Source organism: Littorina saxatilis, linkage group LG5, assembly GCF_037325665.1.
Source record: "Littorina saxatilis isolate snail1 linkage group LG5, US_GU_Lsax_2.0, whole genome shotgun sequence".
In the NCBI taxonomy this organism is placed as follows: Eukaryota; Metazoa; Mollusca; class Gastropoda; order Littorinimorpha; family Littorinidae; genus Littorina; species Littorina saxatilis.
In genome coordinates, this window is record NC_090249.1 from 44085516 (window position 1) to 44103850 (window position 18335).

The 18335-nt window shown below is 46.4% G+C and overlaps 1 protein-coding gene and 1 non-coding gene across 2 annotated transcripts; both read right to left on the minus strand.

The window, feature by feature from the left end:
- Positions 1-6: 6 nt before the first annotated feature.
- LOC138967217 (probable ubiquitin-conjugating enzyme E2 W-B) lies at positions 7-18203 on the minus strand. Its single transcript, XM_070339735.1, has 6 exons — positions 18171-18203; positions 15829-15920; positions 13716-13818; positions 11833-11988; positions 3336-3411; positions 7-1795 (listed from the first exon to the last, which is right to left on the minus strand). Exons 1-6 carry the CDS (start codon positions 18183-18185, stop codon positions 1782-1784), a joined length of 456 nt encoding a protein of 151 aa, XP_070195836.1. The 5' UTR covers positions 18186-18203; the 3' UTR covers positions 7-1781.
- LOC138967878 (5S ribosomal RNA) lies at positions 10352-10470 on the minus strand. The gene has a single exon (XR_011456055.1). It is a non-coding gene; the product is annotated as a 5S ribosomal RNA (ribosomal RNA).
- Positions 18204-18335: the final 132 nt, after the last annotated feature.

Here is an 18335-nt window from a genome sequence, read left to right on the forward strand (position 1 = left end):
AAAGGGCCAAAATATCAATGATTTTACTCAGACTACTCACATTTGAAGCCAAATCAAAGACAGAAAAAAGGGGCACATAAGCATCAACCGTTTTTGTTAGAAATGTGAACAAAAGAAGAAGGATTGCTAAGATTAAACACAACATGTATCTCAAAAGCAATTCACTTTCAACTGTGGTCACAAATGTACACACACACACACACACACACACACACACACACACACACACATACACACACACACACACACACACACACACAGACTCTCACTCTCTGAAATATCATACAAAACAGTACAAGGCAAAATATTAACTAGCATTCTCGCATATAGAACATCAACACTGAGCACTGACACTTCCATCAATTGATATCAACTCCAGGTAAGATGTTGTGAGTCAAATGACTTGTACAGCTATACATGTAACAGTAAAGAAACAAAAGGTGGTTTTTTTTAATAAAAATAGTGAGCAACTGTAACTGTAAAGTTTGTGCTAAGTCTGGCATGACCAGAAACAGACTAAACCAAAAACGGAAGAACCAAATTGTGGGCGTCAACACACACAAATATTTCATTTTAGCTATCCTATACTAACCAATGTTTCAAATGTGTACAGCATTCTTTCATTTACTGAGAAAGTCTACCTTGCAATCAAACTGTAGCTTATAAAAAGAAAGCTTTATCAATTATTTTTCTGTCTGATTACTCAGGTGAGTCAAACAAATAAGAAAACATTCTCAGGGACTCAAATAACTAGTTTAACACAGCGATGGAGAGGCTAACTACATGTATGCCAAACACTGCTTCTTTTTTCTTTTTTGTTTTAAGTGTTTTCCCTTTTTAACAGCTATGCATTCAGACTCACAGACTTTGAAACTTAGAAAGTTGCGGACCAAGTTGCACACACAAACACATTCACAGACTTAGCCAGGACATTTAGCAAGCAAATCTTGGGTACCCTTGCTCTTAATGTTCTTATATCAAGTTAGATTGGATGGATTTAGTTCCTTGACTGATCATCCATACATTCACACTTGGATCAACAAAATTGTGAAAGAAAGCTTGACAGAGACCTCCCACCATAACACACCAATCACAGAGAGGACTATAAAAATGAGAGAAACTCCGGGTTCTTCTGCTTCTCTTACTATGGCAACTGCAATCTATATAGTTAAAGCCAGATGATAACATATTTCTTTTGCACAATCACAGTATCTACAATCTTGCAAACAACTGATCTCAATCAGCATCGAAATAATGACCTATGTCAACAGAAGCTGGCCTGTTAGAAACAAACACTCTTCTTGACGTTCAACAACAAAATATGCGGACTGTAAAAGAAAAACCCCAGATTGTTCAGGAAGAGGTACAAGGAGTCAAATTGATTAACACATTCCATAAACATTTATGCAAAACAATCAAAGCTGAATCTCCCACAACACAGCAAAAGACTTTAAAATCAAAAACTTTTTCTGAAAAAAAAAAGAATTACAAATCTATTGGGGTTCATTCCTCTGTTTGTCACAAGCTTTAGCAACTCGGCAAAAAATAAATAAAAAAATTGTTGTGGCTTTATGGTCAATACAGCTGGCGTTACATGATGAGAAAACTGGTAAAATCGCATGAAATTACAAAAAGAAGAAGGTTAAGAAGAAGCAAAAGAAAATATAAGAGTGACAGACTGAGGGAGAGAGAAAATGGACAAGAAAAAGCAGCAATCTAAGGGAAGTAACCCAGTTTCACAACTTCCAGACGGCAAAGATGATCTCTGTCTCAGTCTACAATCATACTGTGTCATCTGGAATGAAAAAGAAGAACAACAGTATGTAAAAAAAATATCAAACGATGGTTTTCTTGTTAAAATGTCTCCTTTCATCTTACCACTAATTTCTTGCCGGCATAATATCTTCCCCAACAAAACCGTGTTTGTCTGTACACTTAAAAGACCACTGGGTCGATATATCTGTAAACATTACGTTTAGTTTTGTCAATAATTAAACGTTCAAACAACATACCTTTCTTGTTTTATTTATTCTTTTTTCTCTCATTTTTAATGCAAATAACAAGAGGTTTCATGAGCTCTTCCAGTTCCAATGATTATGTCGTTCTACATTTCAACAGGGATGACCTCTTAAAATTTGTTGTGTGGCCAAATCTGACGTTCTTGTTGCAAAAAACACAAAAAACAAACATTTGACTGATGTTCTACTTAACAGCAACATTGGCCAAGCCTGTCCAACAAAAACAACAAACAAAATCTCTGTGAGAACTGTCCATGCACCCCCTTTTTAACAAGTCCTTTCTTAGATACCCAAGTCACTTTTTTTCATACATAAGGCCGAATTTCCGTCTAACTGTACAGGGGACTCCCATTATAATGCGTCTAATACATCTAACATATGGCTTTATGTGGCAGGATACTTAGGTGATCATTTTAATCTATGGCTGTTATAAGTAGTCACACCAAACTCCTTTCACTCTCTTTGCTTTGAACACGGAGAGGAGTCAAGGTAGACGTTGGCAGATTTGAAAAAAACATTTGTACTTCTTCTTCTTCTTCCTTCATGGGCTTAGACTCCCACGTTCACTCATGTTTTTAGCACGTGTGGATTTTTACGGGTATGACCATTTTTACCCCGCCATTCAGGCAGCATATATGCCGATTTCGGGGGAGGAGAACTGGGTATTTTTGTGTTTCTATAACCCACCGAACTCTGACATGGATTACAGGATCTTTTCTGTGCGCACTTGGTCTTGTGCTTGCGTGTACACACGAAGGGGGTTAAGTCACTAAGCAGGTCTGCACATAAGTTGACCTGGGATATCGGAAAAATCTCCACTCTTAAACCCACCAGGTGGCAGCGACCGGGATTCAAACTCACGACCTCCCAATTAGGAGGCAGATGTCTTACCACCACGCCACTGCACCCGTCAAACATTTGTACGAAAGTCGTTACGGGCCCTTGGAAGGTCAACAGCAAGTCGACTCTTAGAGGGGGTTACAAGTGGGTCGTTTTCAAGGCCTCCTGACATTGCGAAACACGTTCATCACAGTCCAAGACTACTGTCCACAACAACTGTGATAACGTGGAAGTTCTCTGTAAATCTTTTTTTGTATAAGTTGAGTTTGTATTTCGTGTCTGCTCGTTTTGGAAGATGCTAAAAGAATATATATATATCATGCGTGAGAAAACTTAACACGCTCTCTATAAGATCATCTTCGAAAAATCTGCTTGGTGTGTTTTCTTTTTATTTAAAAAATCTGCTTGTTCAGTTTCAAACCACACTATGCAAAGTGGATAAAAGCCTACATTCATTAAAAGTAAGTAAAGTCTTACCATGATACCACCACCGTGTTTTCTTGGGGTTCTTGCTGCATGTTTTGACATAGATGGCATTATCTGGTGGCCGTTTCTGTGGGAAAATAAAGTCAGAGCATTATGGTTACGCAAACACCCAATCTTCCACAACAACAATTAGCACTGGTGAATACACAAAGAAATTCACACAGACAGACACACTCTTTTACCTGCTAAAAAATACCCGGCTTGATGTCAGATATCACACCACCTAAATAATCTTCAATAACAGCAGTTTTCACCATTGAAAGTTTACATTATAAGCCTAAAAAGAACGAAGAAGAAAGGCTTTAAATGATGTTTCAACTGTATACCTGGATTTTTTTCCTTCTTCTTTCTTTACTAATTCCAAATAAAGTGTAAATATTTACTATTTATTATTACCATCATCCTTAGCTAAAAGTAACAATCGGGGTAGCCCCTTTTCAAGGCCTCAATAAATCCAAATAAATCAGGTCTAAAACGACAGGGAACAGACATAAATTTACAGACTTAATGCGGGGCAGCTCTCAAACAATCAAGAGCATGAAAAAGAGAAAGCTTTAAAATCCAGGGTTTAATTCCATTAAGGTCCCCCAATAGCGGCCTATGGCTGCCTATATGGCGGGGTAAAAACGGTCATACACATAAAAGCAGTGGGATTTTCAGCCCACGAAGAAGAAGAAAATTCCATCAAGGGATCCACCAAATATATATAAGCATTGATCACCTTAGAGCGTTACAATGTGTAATGTCAAGAAGAATACCATACGACAACAACTATACTTGCTCCCACCCGTCCAACTGGTGCTATTGTTTGGAGAACTGTCAACATCCCAACAAAAACTCCAAATCCTGCTCACTTTTTATGTACAAATTACAGAATCTTCATATATTGAAATCACGCTACACCACCTATCCTGAAGAAAGAGTTTCATACGGAGCACCTACCTTCTTCCTCTCCAACAAGCACACCTTTTAACAAAATGTAATGTAAAAACTACAATTTCTAACTTAATTTATTCCAGAACCCCAATTTAAAGATCCGCCCCCCCCCCCCCCTTTAATTGCTTAAATTGTAAGGCTTCTTTTTAAGCCTACTGTCTATATGATACTTACCGAGACAGTACTATTCTTGCACATTATCTATTATAGGCCGAAAAAATTGGACAAAACGCTGAGTGGGTACAATTATCTCCCATAACCATGCGCCACCGTGGATCCCAAGCACTGTCCGAGTGCTTCCCCCTTACAGGATGTAGGTGGCGCGTCCTCTTTCTTTATGAGCTGCAGACCCTCAAAAAGCCCATAACATATCAAGAGGGGAGGCGGGAGGGAAACTCTAATAGTACTGTCTCGGTAAGTATCATATAGACAGTAGGCTTAAAAAGAAGCCTTACAGTCAATATAACACTTACCTCGACAGTACTATTCTTGCACAGAATACCAGAGTGGTGTGAGGGTGATATGTAGAGTATTAAACTCCTTAATCAAAATCACTTAAATCCAAGGATTAAGATACCCAGGCAATTTTCGAACAGTACTACCGTAAAAGAAAATATACCCAAGAAACATACCTTAGACTGACGTGACCATGCTAGCAACCACTGCTGTGTGGTGAACTCAATGTCAAAGTCCAGGCCACTCAAAGCTTGAATACCACTGAGTCTACGGCAAGTGGCTAAAGCGATGAGGAACAATTAGTCTTAAAAATCAGCAACTTGATACTGATGCCTGCCAGGGGTTCAAACTCATTGCTACGCAGGAGTTTGAGGACCAGAAAGACATCCCCCTTGGGAAATGAAACCCGAGGTTTAGACACCGCTGCATTGCTAATACCCGAAAGGACATTAGCGATGAGGGAGGACCTGATCAAGTGTTCAGTTCTGCGACCAGTAGCGGCCGCAATCGTGGAAGCGATGGCAGATCTGTATCCAAGAAGAGTCTTAGAAGAAAGACTCTTCTTTTGATACACTTCCACCAGGAAGTTGGCCAAGTCCTGTGTTGAGGGATAAAGCGGCTTTATCCCCTTGGACAAGGCGAAGGTGGCCCAAGCTCTCCAGCGTAAGTCGTAGAGCTGATTAGTTGATCGCCTCTTAGCGTTCAAGGAAAACTCTACTGAACTCTTGTGCAATCCTAGTGCAAGCAGTTTGGAGCGCACAAGAGCCATGCGGTCAAGCACAGACTCTCTGGACGTGGATGAGGGAGGCATGATCGAGGCTGGAGCAGACCTCCCCCGTCCAGATCCAGAGGTAGAGGGTCTACGTGGGTGAGACCGCGAAGATCTGGAAACCACGGAGCTGTTGGCCAGTAAGGCGCGACCAAAATCAGTCTTGGTCGTTCCTGCAGATATTTTGCCAGCACCCTCGGAATCAGAGATGTCGGGGGATAGGCGTAAGCATCGAGGAGCCTCCACAAGAGAGTGAATGCGTCCAAGTGGAACGCATTCATGTCTCGAAAGGGGCTGACGTACCTGGGAAGCCGAGCGCTGAATCGAGTTACGAACAGATCGATCAGAGGACGGTCCCACCTTGCCCACAGACGCTGTAGAACGTTGTGAGCGATGGTCCATTCTGTGGAGAGAACCTGATCGCCCCGACTGAGAATGTCGGCCAGGGCGTTCAGTTTCCCCGGAACGAACTGGACTGACATCCGGACCTGATTGGTCTGGCACCAGAGCAGAATCTCCTCCGCCAACAGGGAGAGGGACCGAGAATTGGTGCCCCCCTGGTGGCGAAGGTAAGCTAAGCATGTGGTGTTGTTGTCCCCGTTGAAAATCAGAGGGGCCAAGGACAGGCCGAATGGGAGGGCCCGAAACTCGAACACTGTGCCCTCCCAAACGAACCGGAGCAGATGTCGGTACCCCGGGGCCACCAGGATGTGGAAGTAAGCATCCTGGAGGTCCCAGACATGGCCCAATCGTTTGGCCGGATGGCCAACCGGACCGACGAAGGGGTTTCCATCTTGAACTTGCACCTGTGAAGGTACAAGTTCAAGGTGGAGAGGTCCAACACCGGCCTGAACCGGCCGTCCTTTTTGGGGACGGTGAACAGGCGGGAGCAGAACCCCAGAGAAGGCTGAGAAAGGGGGTAGACCGCCTTCTTCTCGACCAACGAGTTCACCTCGTCCTGAAGAGCCTGCCATCTGGCAGGCTCTCGAGGAGGGGGGAACGTCCAAGGTAGAGCGGACAATGGAGGTTGTGACGACAGCGGTAGAGAAAACCCCGACCACACCACCCTCAAGAAAAACTGGTTGGAGACCAATCTGCCCCACATGCCGCGGGCCCGAAAAAAGGGAACCGACGGACGAAAGAGGGGCAACTTGAGGGGGCGTCAACGTAGGGCCGGGACTCACTGAAAATTCTGCTGGCGGGCAGGCGCAGGCTTGCGACCACCCCCCCTGGTGGTGCTGCTTCCCCTTACCTGTCTGAGCACCCTTCGTCTTGCTTGGGAACGCAACAGGCGCCTAAGAGGAGGAAGAAGGAGGCAGTGAAACTGGCTTCTTCTTCTTCTTCTGAGGCTGGGAGCTGGAGGTGACTGTAGCACTTCTCTTACTCCCCGCCGCCGTCGCCGAAGCAGCGAGGCCAACCATCAGAGAATCAGTGTTCCTCTGGCGTGTGGACTCCACCACAGAACGAACAGTGTCCGGATGAAAGAGGGAAGAAGGCTGAGGAAACGTGTTCCTCAGACTCTTCCTCATATCCGGAGGCACTATAGAAGTAGGCAGAAAATGATCACGGAACAGGGCCAATAAAGTGGACCCGTGTTCCAATGGCCAATTCTGCCGCAGACGTCACGCACGATCGCACGGCATGCAAAGCCCGATCCACTCGAACCGTGTCAAGGACCCGAGTGGAATCGGACTCTGCCCGATCGGGAGGGTCCAACAGTGTGGACAGCGTGCTCATCCATGTCAAGGCCTGTGATTGGGCCTCGACTGTGGAAGAAACGGTGGCCTCAAGATTGTGGAACGAAGCAGAGCTCAGTTCCACCTTCTTGACCGAAGGCACCTCCCCAACGAACACATCACCGTCAGCCCCACCCTAAACACTCGAAGTCTGGAAAGGGAGAGTTCGAGAGTCAAAGGGAAAAGGGAGGGACGAAACAGATTGGACACGAGGAAACAGTGGAGGTGCGCCTCCCGAAGGAAAGCATGGCACTGAACCCGCGTCCTCCCGAGGAACATAGGTCGCGTTTGCACGTGAATCTGTACTCCTCAGGCGATGTGCTGCCGCTTCCACCGTGGCACTTAGACTAGGGTGGAACGCGAATTGCCGGCGGCCGGATCGTTCATAAAACGAGCCGCCGGCAGACGCGGCGTGAGCCTCCCGCGCCCGGGCCGAAGCGGACTCAAAGGACGAGAGGGCGTCTCAGGGAAGGACGTCCTGAAACTGTTCAAACGTCCTTCTAGCTGTGCGAGGACGAGCCTCCTGCCTCTCGTCCTCAGACCCCGGGTCCACGTCCTGTGTGTCAACACTAGACGACAGACGCTTAAGAGAGGCATCCGTGACGTCAAGACGCCGCGTGATGTCTGTCATGTACTGTTGGAAAGTACGAAGCATAGCTTCGGAAGTTCCATCAGAAACCGGCAAGGGTAGAGGTTCAGTGTTAACCTCAGGGCGACCCTGATCCTCCTCCCTATCGTCCTACGACTCACTCTCCTCTTCACTTCCCGACAACTCCTCAAAAGCAGGAGTGTAGGGAGCTTGAGGGGGAAGAGCCGAAAGCGATGAAGCAGGCTGTGAAGAAACGCCCACAGAAGCAAGAGGCCGCGAAGACCCCTGCCCCAAAGACGAAACGTCTCCAGCAGCCGAAGGGGGAGAAAAACAACAACCCTGCGACTGTTGGGTCAGCCCAGCCAACGAACCCCCGCCATTTATAGACTGAACAGGAACCCATCGGGTCTGATCAGAAAAGAAATGGTCCGGTCCGGTCGGGGGTGCCGATCCGGTCCGGTAGGGTGGTCCGGTCCGGTGCCGTACCATCCGGAGGTCCCGTTCAGCACCGAACCATCGTACCCACAGAAGTGTTCGGGTGGTTAGGTCCGGACGTGGACATACCGTACCATCCGGACCCGTAGGTCCGGTGGTCCGGTATGGTCCGGTTCGGTGCCAGACCATCCAGACCAACAGAGGTGGTCGGGTGGTCCCGCACCGGACCATCCGGACCCGTAGGTCCGGACCCGTAGGTCCGGTACCATCCGGAGGTCCTGTTCGGCACCGAACCATCCGTACGCACAGAAGTGTTCGGGTGGTTCGGTCCGGGCGTGGACGTACCGTACCATCCGGACCCGTAGGTCCGGTTCGGTGCCAGACCATACGGACCAACAGAGGTGGTCGGGTGGTCCGGACCGGTCCGGTAGGGTGGTCCGGTCCGGTGTTCCGGTCCGGTCCCGTACCATCCGGAGGTCCCGTTCGGTACCGAACCATCCGTACCCACAGAAGTGTTCGGGTGGCTCGGTCCGGACGTGGACACACCGTACCATCCGGACCCGTAAGTCCGGTATGGTCCGGTTCGGTGCCAGACCATCCGGACCAACAGAGGTGGTCGGGTGGTCCGGTCCGGACCGGACCACCGGTCCAGCACCGGACCATCCGGACCCGTAGGTCCGGTCCGGTCCCGCACCATCCGGAGGTCCCGTTCGGCACCGAACCACCCGTACCCACAGAAGTGTTCGGGTGGCTCGGTCCGGACGTGGACATACCGTACCATCCGGACCCGTAGGTCCGGTTCGGTGCCAGACCATCCGGACCAACAGAGGTGGTCGGGTGGTCCGGACCGATCCGGTAGGGTGGCCCGGTGTTCCGGTCCTGTGGTCCGGTCCCATACCATCCGGAGGTCCCGTACGGCACCGAACCATCCGTACCCACTGAAGTGTTCGGTCCGGACGTGGACCTACCGTACCATCCGGACCCGTAGGTCCGGTGGTCCGGTATGGTCCGGTTCGGTGACAGACCATCCGGACCAACAGAGGTGGTCGGGTGGTCCGGTACCGGACCATCCGAACCCGTAGATTCGGTCCGGTCCCGTACCATCCGGAGGTCCCGTTCGGTACCGAACCATCCGTACCCACAGAAGTGTTCGGGTGGCTCGGTCCGGACGTGGACATACCGTACCATCCGGACCCGTAGGTCCGGCATGGTCCGGTTCGGTGCCAGACCACCCGGACCAACAGAGGTGGTCGAGTGGTCCGGTCCCGACCGGACCACTGGTCCGGTACCGTACCCTCCGGACCCGTAGGTCCGGTGTGTTCCGGTTCGGTGCCAGACCACCCAGACCAACAGAGGTGGTCGGGTGGTCCGGTCCCGACCGAACCACTGGTCCCGTACCGTACCATCCGGACCCGTAGGTCCGGGGGGTCCGGCAAGGGCCAGAGGTACTGTCCCGCACCGGACCCTAAGGTCCGGTACGGTCCCGTACCATGGGTCCCGTCCGGACCAAACCCGGAGGTCAAGTCCAGTCGGGACCCGTGGGTCCGGTTCGATCCCGACCCGTAAGCCTGGAACGTTCCGGACCCTTGGTCCGGACCATCCGTCACCCGAACACCAGACGCTAAGGAATGGCGTGGGGTCAAGACGGTCCGGTCGGAGGTGTCGGTCTGAGCAACAGAAACAATGTTCCCGTCGCCCTGACCATTCGACAGAAGTACCACGTTCTGTCGAACACCTCCACGTCCAGTAACTAGTCGGCCGGAGCGTTTCAAGAGGGACAGCCACCAGTCACACGGACGTCAGAGGGAACCGTAGTAGCAGTGGTCGTAGGCACGAAGCCTGAAACCCCTGCCCCCACAGGACCGCCCTGAACGGGGTCAATTCGCATCCCAACCCCAGCGGGGAGGGAATTCAGAGACCCCGTCATCTCCTCCGATCTCCCCCCCCAGGAGGCCGAAACTACTGTCAAAACAGCAGCAGACGACCCAGCGAGGGAGTTCAGAGGAGGACCCGTGTCCCTCCTGGCTTCCACAGCGGTGGAAACCGAGGAGGGCACAGGAGAGGCACCGGAAAAGGAAGATTTTAATGCCAACTGCACCCGGTGTTCCCAGGCGGTCACCCATCCAAGTACTAACCGGGCCCGACGTTGCTTAACTTCGGTGGTCGGACGAGAACCGGTGTTTTCAACGTGGTATGGCCGTTGGCTGTCAAAACCTGAGTCTCTCCAGTAGCCCCTAGATCGGATTCACCAACCCCCAAAGAGGGTTGGGAATCGACCTGCCCCCGGATTCGAGCCAGGGGGGAGAAGGAAACCTTCCCCCCAGGCTTGAAACCGGGAGGAGCTGAAGCCTGAGACTGAGGGCCGGACAACGGCGTCGAAGGGGGGGAAGCCTGTTCCACTGAAGGAGAAGGAGAAAGAAGCTTTTTCTTTCCCCTCGACCTTCCCCGAACCTTCGACGGCGCAGCCCCGCCCGAAGTCTCAGGCTCAAGCCCAGCCTGTTTGAGCAAGCTCGCATTGAGCTTGCTCAAACAGGCTTTCTCCGCCCTCCCTCGCCGCAAACGCAAAGCGTTTGGGGAGGGAGAGTCGGAGCGCCGAAAGATCCCCTTCTCCGTGCGTAAAACATGACGCTGGGCGCCCGGAGAAGGGTTGCCCCCGGCAGACTCTGGTTCCGTAGAACCAGAGCCCAAAACAGGACGAGACATCCTACCTCGCCCTGTACGTACCCTTAAAGACCGAGAATTAACAAAATTCAAAGAAAATTTAGGTCAATACTCAAGTGAATGCGGCGAAACGAGAAGCAGACGACCGGTCACCACGAAGTAGGACGGGAGGCACGCCGAGTCCGCCACACAAAAACGGAGGCACAAGTTGAAGGAAACACAACGTAGCCTCAAGCCAGAAGTGGAATAACACACAATAATCCAACAGGTGATAGTCCACACAGAAAAGGAGCCTCTTAGTCCAAAATAATCCGGGAGCGTAGCAGAAACACAGCCGGTCTGACACGCGCGAAAAAAGAAAGAGGCCGCGCCACCTACATCCTGTAAGGGGGAAGCACTCGGACAGTGCTTGGGATCCACGGTGGCGCATGGTTATGGGAGATAATTGTACCCACTCAGCGTTTTGTCCAATTTTTTCGGCCTATAATAGATAATGTGCAAGAATAGTACTGTCGAGGTAAGTGTTATATTGACTGTATACCTCCATTTCCAGATCTGATTAGATTTTTGGACGTCTTAAAAAGGGTAGGAGACTCAGAGAGGGAGGGAGAGAGAGAGAGGGAGAGGGAGAGAGAGAGAGAGAGAGAGAGAGAGAGAGAGAGAGAGAGAGAGAGAGAGAGAGAGAGAGAGAGGGGGGGGGGGAGAGAGATAGAGAAAGAGAGTTAAAACTATAAAAGAGAGGTAGAGAACCTTAGAACTTAGATGGTTACAGACAGGCAGTTCAACATTTTTTGGGGTTGGCAGTTCAACATTTTTGGGGTTGGCAGTTACACATTTTTGGGGTTGGCAGTTACACATTCTACATTATTGTCTTAGTTGAATATTTTTCTCTGAAATGATGTTCACCTTTTCTGTACAACTTGAGAGCATGCTGACAATGCTAAGACACACAGACTGTACGGAGAGGGCAGGCGACCAGTCCTCGGTCAGTATGGATAAACATATATGGCCGTTGCTGTACACGTGGGGGTGGATAGGGATGTTAGGGCCCAAAAACGTCACCTGCAATCAACATAAATGAAACTTCATAAACATCAACCGATCAAAGTCAAAGAACGTAAGCTTTACCTTGAAAAATCAAAATGAAACAAACACTAAAGTTCAGAGAAAAATAAAGATATACATTGTATATATATATATATATATATATATTTACTGGAATGTATCATAAGGAATAAATACGAGAAAAACTCCTTAGATTATCAGTTTTTGCTTTGCTTTTTTTTAATTTTTTTTTTTAGTTCAAACAGTGGATAACATGTCACCTTTAAAACCAGTTTGTCGCAATCAGGGGGTTTGACCCCTTCAAGAGATTTATTTCCCAGAGTCAACTTTGTGCACACTTTCCTCGGTGTTCGAACACTCCTGCATGCCCACAATGAATAGAGATCCAGATTCACAGTGCGAAAAATTCACAGGGTGGAAATATAGAAAAAGAAAGAAAAAAACGCATACAGGAGAAAAAATATTAAAACGGGTAACACTATACTGTATCACTATCAGTGTATGGCAGCTCACTGTCACTTAGGCTGATGGGGTCTATGTCGACCAAAAGAGTGGGATTCCCTGTAGGTCGAGTTCCTGTAGGTGGATTCCCTGTATACCTAAGACTTTAAAATTGGCAATCTAGTATACAGGGAATCCCACAGGGTGCAGTTTTTCAATAAAACTTGCAAACCATACTCGAATTTCTAAGAAATATCAAAAAAAGATCGAAAAACATCAAATTCTAACGATGTCGCTAAGCATCACGTGACTTTCATTGATATTACTTTATAGCAAAACGCTACAGGAACTACACCCTGTGGTATTCCCTGTATACAATATTGCCAATTTTAAAGTCTTAGGTATACAGAGAATCCACCTACAGGAACTCGACCTACAGTGAATCCCATTCTTTTGGTCGACATAGACCCCAACAGCGTCACTTAGTCACAAGATGTCTCAGATGACATCAAACTACCAAAATTTACCTTGTAAACCTCAAATCCCAAAACAGATCGACTGGCAACGTTCCAAAATTCAGAATCAAAAAACAAGAATGGTATGTTATTGCAACGTTTAATATGTATATATGACAAAACAAAATATTACATTCACTGTACTGGGCTTTGCCCTGCTTGAGTCTTCTAAGCGAGTTTCTTGGACAGTTTCTCAGATAAGTTTATTATCTGTATCATAAGGGTTTGTCTGTCTGTCCACTTAAAAGACGGCAGGGTCGTAGTACAGTGAATGTAACGTTTTGTTTTGTCATATAATATTGAAATATAATATCAAAATAACGAGGCCAAAATATTGGTGAAAACGTGAAGGCTTGTTTTGGTTATTTTTTCCTTATTTGTTTGTATATTTATATATATATATATATTAAGCTTCTTCTTCTTCATACTTAGGGAATCCCTATAGGGCAATTATAAGCGTTCCAATAACATATCATTCTTGTTTTTTTATTCTTCTAAGGCCAACAAAAAAAAAGAGTCTGTTTACGGTAACATAGGCCCCAAAAAATAGGGTCGGTAGGTCGGGATTTTTTTTTTTTTTTTCCCCCAAAAAACATATTTTTAAGTTATTTTGCCAAAAAACAAAGATTTAAAAAAAAAATTTTTTTTTTCTTTCTCAAATGCCAAAAAAAAGTCTAGGGTCACGCAAAAAAATAGGGTCGGTCGGGATACCGTAAACAGACTTTTGGGGGAGGGGGGCCTAAACCTAAATTGATTGATCAAACCCACCTGAGGGGAATCAAAGGGGTACTTTGAACCAAACTTGAACTGAAGCTGGAATTTCTCCGCCTCATACAGTGTGCCAGTGGCTCCCTCCAAATCCACTATCCACCTGTCAAAGCAAGACAATATCATTCAGAGATCATTTGAAAAAAAATGCAGGTTCATTTCCAATGGAAACATCAAGGAATAAGCAAAGCAGACTCTTAAATAAAAAGCTCAGTGTCTCAGAGATAGACTGAGACAGACTCAGTATGACAGAGAGAGAGAGAGAGACTGCAGTGAACACTGGAGAAGGAATGATAGACTCAGAGATGGAGGGAGAGATCAGGTAGAGAGAGAGAGAACAAGAACAAGAACAAGAACAAATCTTTAATTGTCTAAGGCCACAGCCCCTTACAATAGTGGTTAAAATAACAGCAATAGTATCTGCACAGTTAAAAATTATAGTCACGCATAAAATCACATTATCCTCATTACTGCCACAGAAATACACAAGTTGTTGTTGCAGCGTCTTAGAGTTCGAGATTTTCAAATACTTTGCTCGAAGGTCTTGATAAAAAGGACATAAAAATACAACATGGTGTTCATCTTCTTTATCAGCTGTACAGAGAGGACAGTTTCTTGTCGTTTGGTTTGGTGCGTACCGAAACTTGTGAGCGTTGATTTCGGATACTCCTGCGCGGAAACGGGTAAGAGCAACTTAACTCTGTACTTAATATCTTCGATTAATTCAATGTATTTCTCTTTTTCCAAGCATGTTTTGTAACAATTATAAATGTCGAAACGTTCACTAAAGGAGAACCATTCTTGACAAAAACAATCTTGTAAACGTCTTTTAAACTCTTGTAAGAAACACTTCTCATTCCCAACCATTCCGTACATCCACACTGTGAGCAGCAAAACCATTACAACATAAAAGACTCTGCACATGTGAGACCCAACTTGTGTGGCCCTTCGATGCCAAATTACATAAAGCTTTATATGCAATCTTGGAATATCTTCAATCAGGTTGCTTCAGCAGTGTAAACCAGTATTTCACACATCTGACTGCAGAGTTAATATACAGCGGATGTCTTCCCAATTCACCATACACAATGTTGTTTGGAGTTCGAATTGTCACTTTCAGAAACTTTTTACACGCAAACAGGTGGACCCTTTCCACAGAGTCATACTTTCAATATCCCCATAGCTCTGAACCATACAAGAGAATAGGGGCGATCCGTGCATCAAACAGTTTGAAAAGCAACTTTGCCGAATGGCAGCCAAGTCTGTTCAGTAATCTAACGATTTCGATCACTCCCTTTTTCGCCATGGTTGTCTTTGTTTCTACTGCAATGTTCCAGCTCAGTTGAGTAGAAAGGGTTACACCGAGATATTTAAACGAGTTCACAATCTCAAGACGATCCATTCCGTAGAACCACTTCTCTTTCTGTGCAATGTGCCCGCCCTTTCTAAAAACCATGACCTTAGTCTTTGTCAAGTTCACGTTCAGACACAGTTTATCTGCAGAGCAGCGCAGGACATTAAGCTGGTTTTGTAGGCCTACTACAGTGCTGGATAACAGCGCAATGTCGTCAGCAAAAAGCATTACAAACAGTTCTAACTCAGACAGAGATAAACGTATCCCATGTCTGCCTCGTTGTATGACATCCTGCGCCAGTTCGTTGATCAGAAACGAGAAAATTGTCGGTGAAGCTACACAACCTTGTTTAAGGCCTTGCATACATTCAAAGAAATCAGTGTATTCGTTTCCGCACCCCACGCATGCTTTCACATTTTCATACATGCTCTTTAGAGAGAGAGAGAGAGAGAGAGAGAGAGACAGAGACAGAGAGACAGAGAGAGAGAGAGAGAGAGAGAGAGAGAGAGAGAGAGAGAGAGAGAGAGACAGAGACAGAGAGACAGAGAGAGAGAGAGATGTTTACAGACACAGAGACAGGCCGTTAAAAAAGTTTGGGGTTGGCAGTTACACATTCTACATTTTTGCCTTTCTTCATGAAACGTTTACATTTTGGTCTTAAAATGAATAGTTCACTTCATTTAAGGCATATGCTTCTTAGCAGCATTGATGATTCCCACGTTAAATATTAAAAGACAATGGCGCTATCACTTGACTGACTCATTCATGACGCGGCTGCAGCTCTCCTGGTCAACTTGAACCCCTGGTGGTGGATCTTTGGTCATGGCCTGCAGTTCTTTCTGCAGCCGCTTCTGCAATGACGCAACCAATTTACATTAACAATAACAACACTTTATTGTCCATAAAAATGAATACATTAAAAACGGAAAATTGTCTTTGACACGTCTCACCTGCCTGTGATGACAGAAATGCAAGCAGAAGCTTTTCACACAACTAGCTCAAGTCATAAAACTGTCTGCTGAAATTCATTTTCAAATACCTACAGACACGAAAGAAAACGGATTTAATTAAACAGAGTGGCTCAGGAACCGATGACGGATGAGTCATTTATGGAGCCTGCCGGCACAGTAGCTCTTGAAATATACCCCCTGTTTTGCCTACCCAGATGAGGCAAAAACCCTCATTGCCAACCGCTGGACTTCAACCTTCAAAGCTGCTACAGACCGAGCCACCAGCCCACTCAAGACCCCATCCTCCATCTGACTCGCGCAGAGCAAACTGCCATTTTTCGCCTTCGTACTGGACACTGCGGTCTTAAGGCGCACCTCAAAAGAATAGGCGTTGCAGCCACAGCTCTATGTGACTGTGGCGAGGATGATCAAACCCCCCAGCACATTCTACAAGCCTGCCCTCTCCATGACCCCCTGCGCGACCTGACCTGGCCAGAGAGGACAACCCCCGACACAAAACTTCGGGGAACAGTGGAAGACATGCGCCGAACCTGCGAGTTCCTGCATTCAGCAGGCCTGAGATTATAAGGACACAACTGTCGAACGAACGCTGAAGAAAGCCTACCCAGATGGATACGGGCCTCCATAGTACACTGGGTAGCAGTGAGTAGTAGCACCCTCGACAATGGGCCAGGAGGTTGTGACTGTGAGTTTGAGTTGAGTTACCAGCATACCTTTTGGGGGTGAGGGGGAGCGGGTGGGGGCTGGGGTTTAATATAACTTACGGGTAGATTGAACTCGGCAGCCCGGTAAAGCAATCAATCTAGGAGAGCGAACACTCTGATATAAAAACAAGCTGAAGTCGGATGTGCTGGGCCTGACTTGTCAGGCGCGTAACGGCAGCACAACGCATCTACGCTCACATGAGCGAACGACGAAGAAGAAGAAGAATATAACTTAAAATCTTTCAACTTATACTAAACCCTTTCTTTTATTTCATTCTCTTCTACTTCAGTCATAACTTCATTCCAAAACTTTTGAGTGGCTCGTTTATGAAAGACTGAAGACCACCACAACAAAGCTCACGAGGCACTGATTCCATCCTTCCCAGTCAGAAATTGAATGTGTCTGCAAACCAAGCAGCGTGGACGCACTACTAGTCACAAGGCTAAAAGTAAAAGTAGCATTTAACAAACTGCAGTACATTGATCATTAACATGGGATTTGGAACGAAGGAATACTTGTTCCACTTATGACAAAATATAACTGACTCGATCTCCTTTGCATCAAACTGTCTAACTTTCTACAGCTATAGTGCACCGCATCTCTCCCTTAGGTCAGTTGCTCATGATACACATACTGTGTATTAGACTATTACTAGTTAGTCTACATCTTTATTTCTTTCTTTATTTGGTGTTTAACGTCGTATTCAACCGTTCAAGGTTACATCGCAACGGGGAAAGGGGGGGGGGGGGGGGGGGAGGATGGGATAGAGCCACTTGTTAATTGTTTCTTGTTCACAAAAGCACTAATAAAAAAATTGCTCCAGGGGCTTGCAACTTAGTACAATATATGACCTTACTGGGAGAATGCAAGTTTCCAGTACAACTACAAAGGACTTAACATTTCTTACATACTGCTTGACTAAAATCTTTTCAAACATTGACTATATTCTATACAAGAAACACTTAACGAGGGTAAAAGGAGAAACAGAATCCGTTAGTCGCCTCTTACGACATGCTGGGGAGCATCGGGTAAATTCTTCCCCCTAACCCTCGGGGGGTGTTAGTCTACAGTGAAACACTGAAAGTAGAGCGCAGTTGCATACCCTTTCATAAATAGCATCAAATGCAGTGCAAAATGATTTTAAACATTAAATAAGAACGCTATATCCTTTAGCCAGACTACAGATCAAAACTGACACAGCAGGATGTTGATAATCGTACCGACAAATCTATTTCTGGAAAGAAATCTGTTTTGTTCTGTTCTAGAACAACAAATGTTACTCCCCCAAATCAGCACATATGCTTTAAATTTTACATGCTCTCGTAAACTTGAGTTCGTGTCTGATGTTTTACTTACCGTCTGGTAAGTAACTACACAATTTGATCCTAAAATACAGTATATAACTATAAAATGTCCAATTTTTACCTCCATGGAGGCCATCTTGGTTAGTAAGTTTGTTTACCGCTAGTTTCGGATCGTTCGAACTGAAATAATTACGACTCTGGGATAGAATAATGGCTATGTCACCCTCAAAATTTGCATTCAAGTTAAAAAACAAACTTGTGTCTTCATTCTATGTTTAAGAAACAA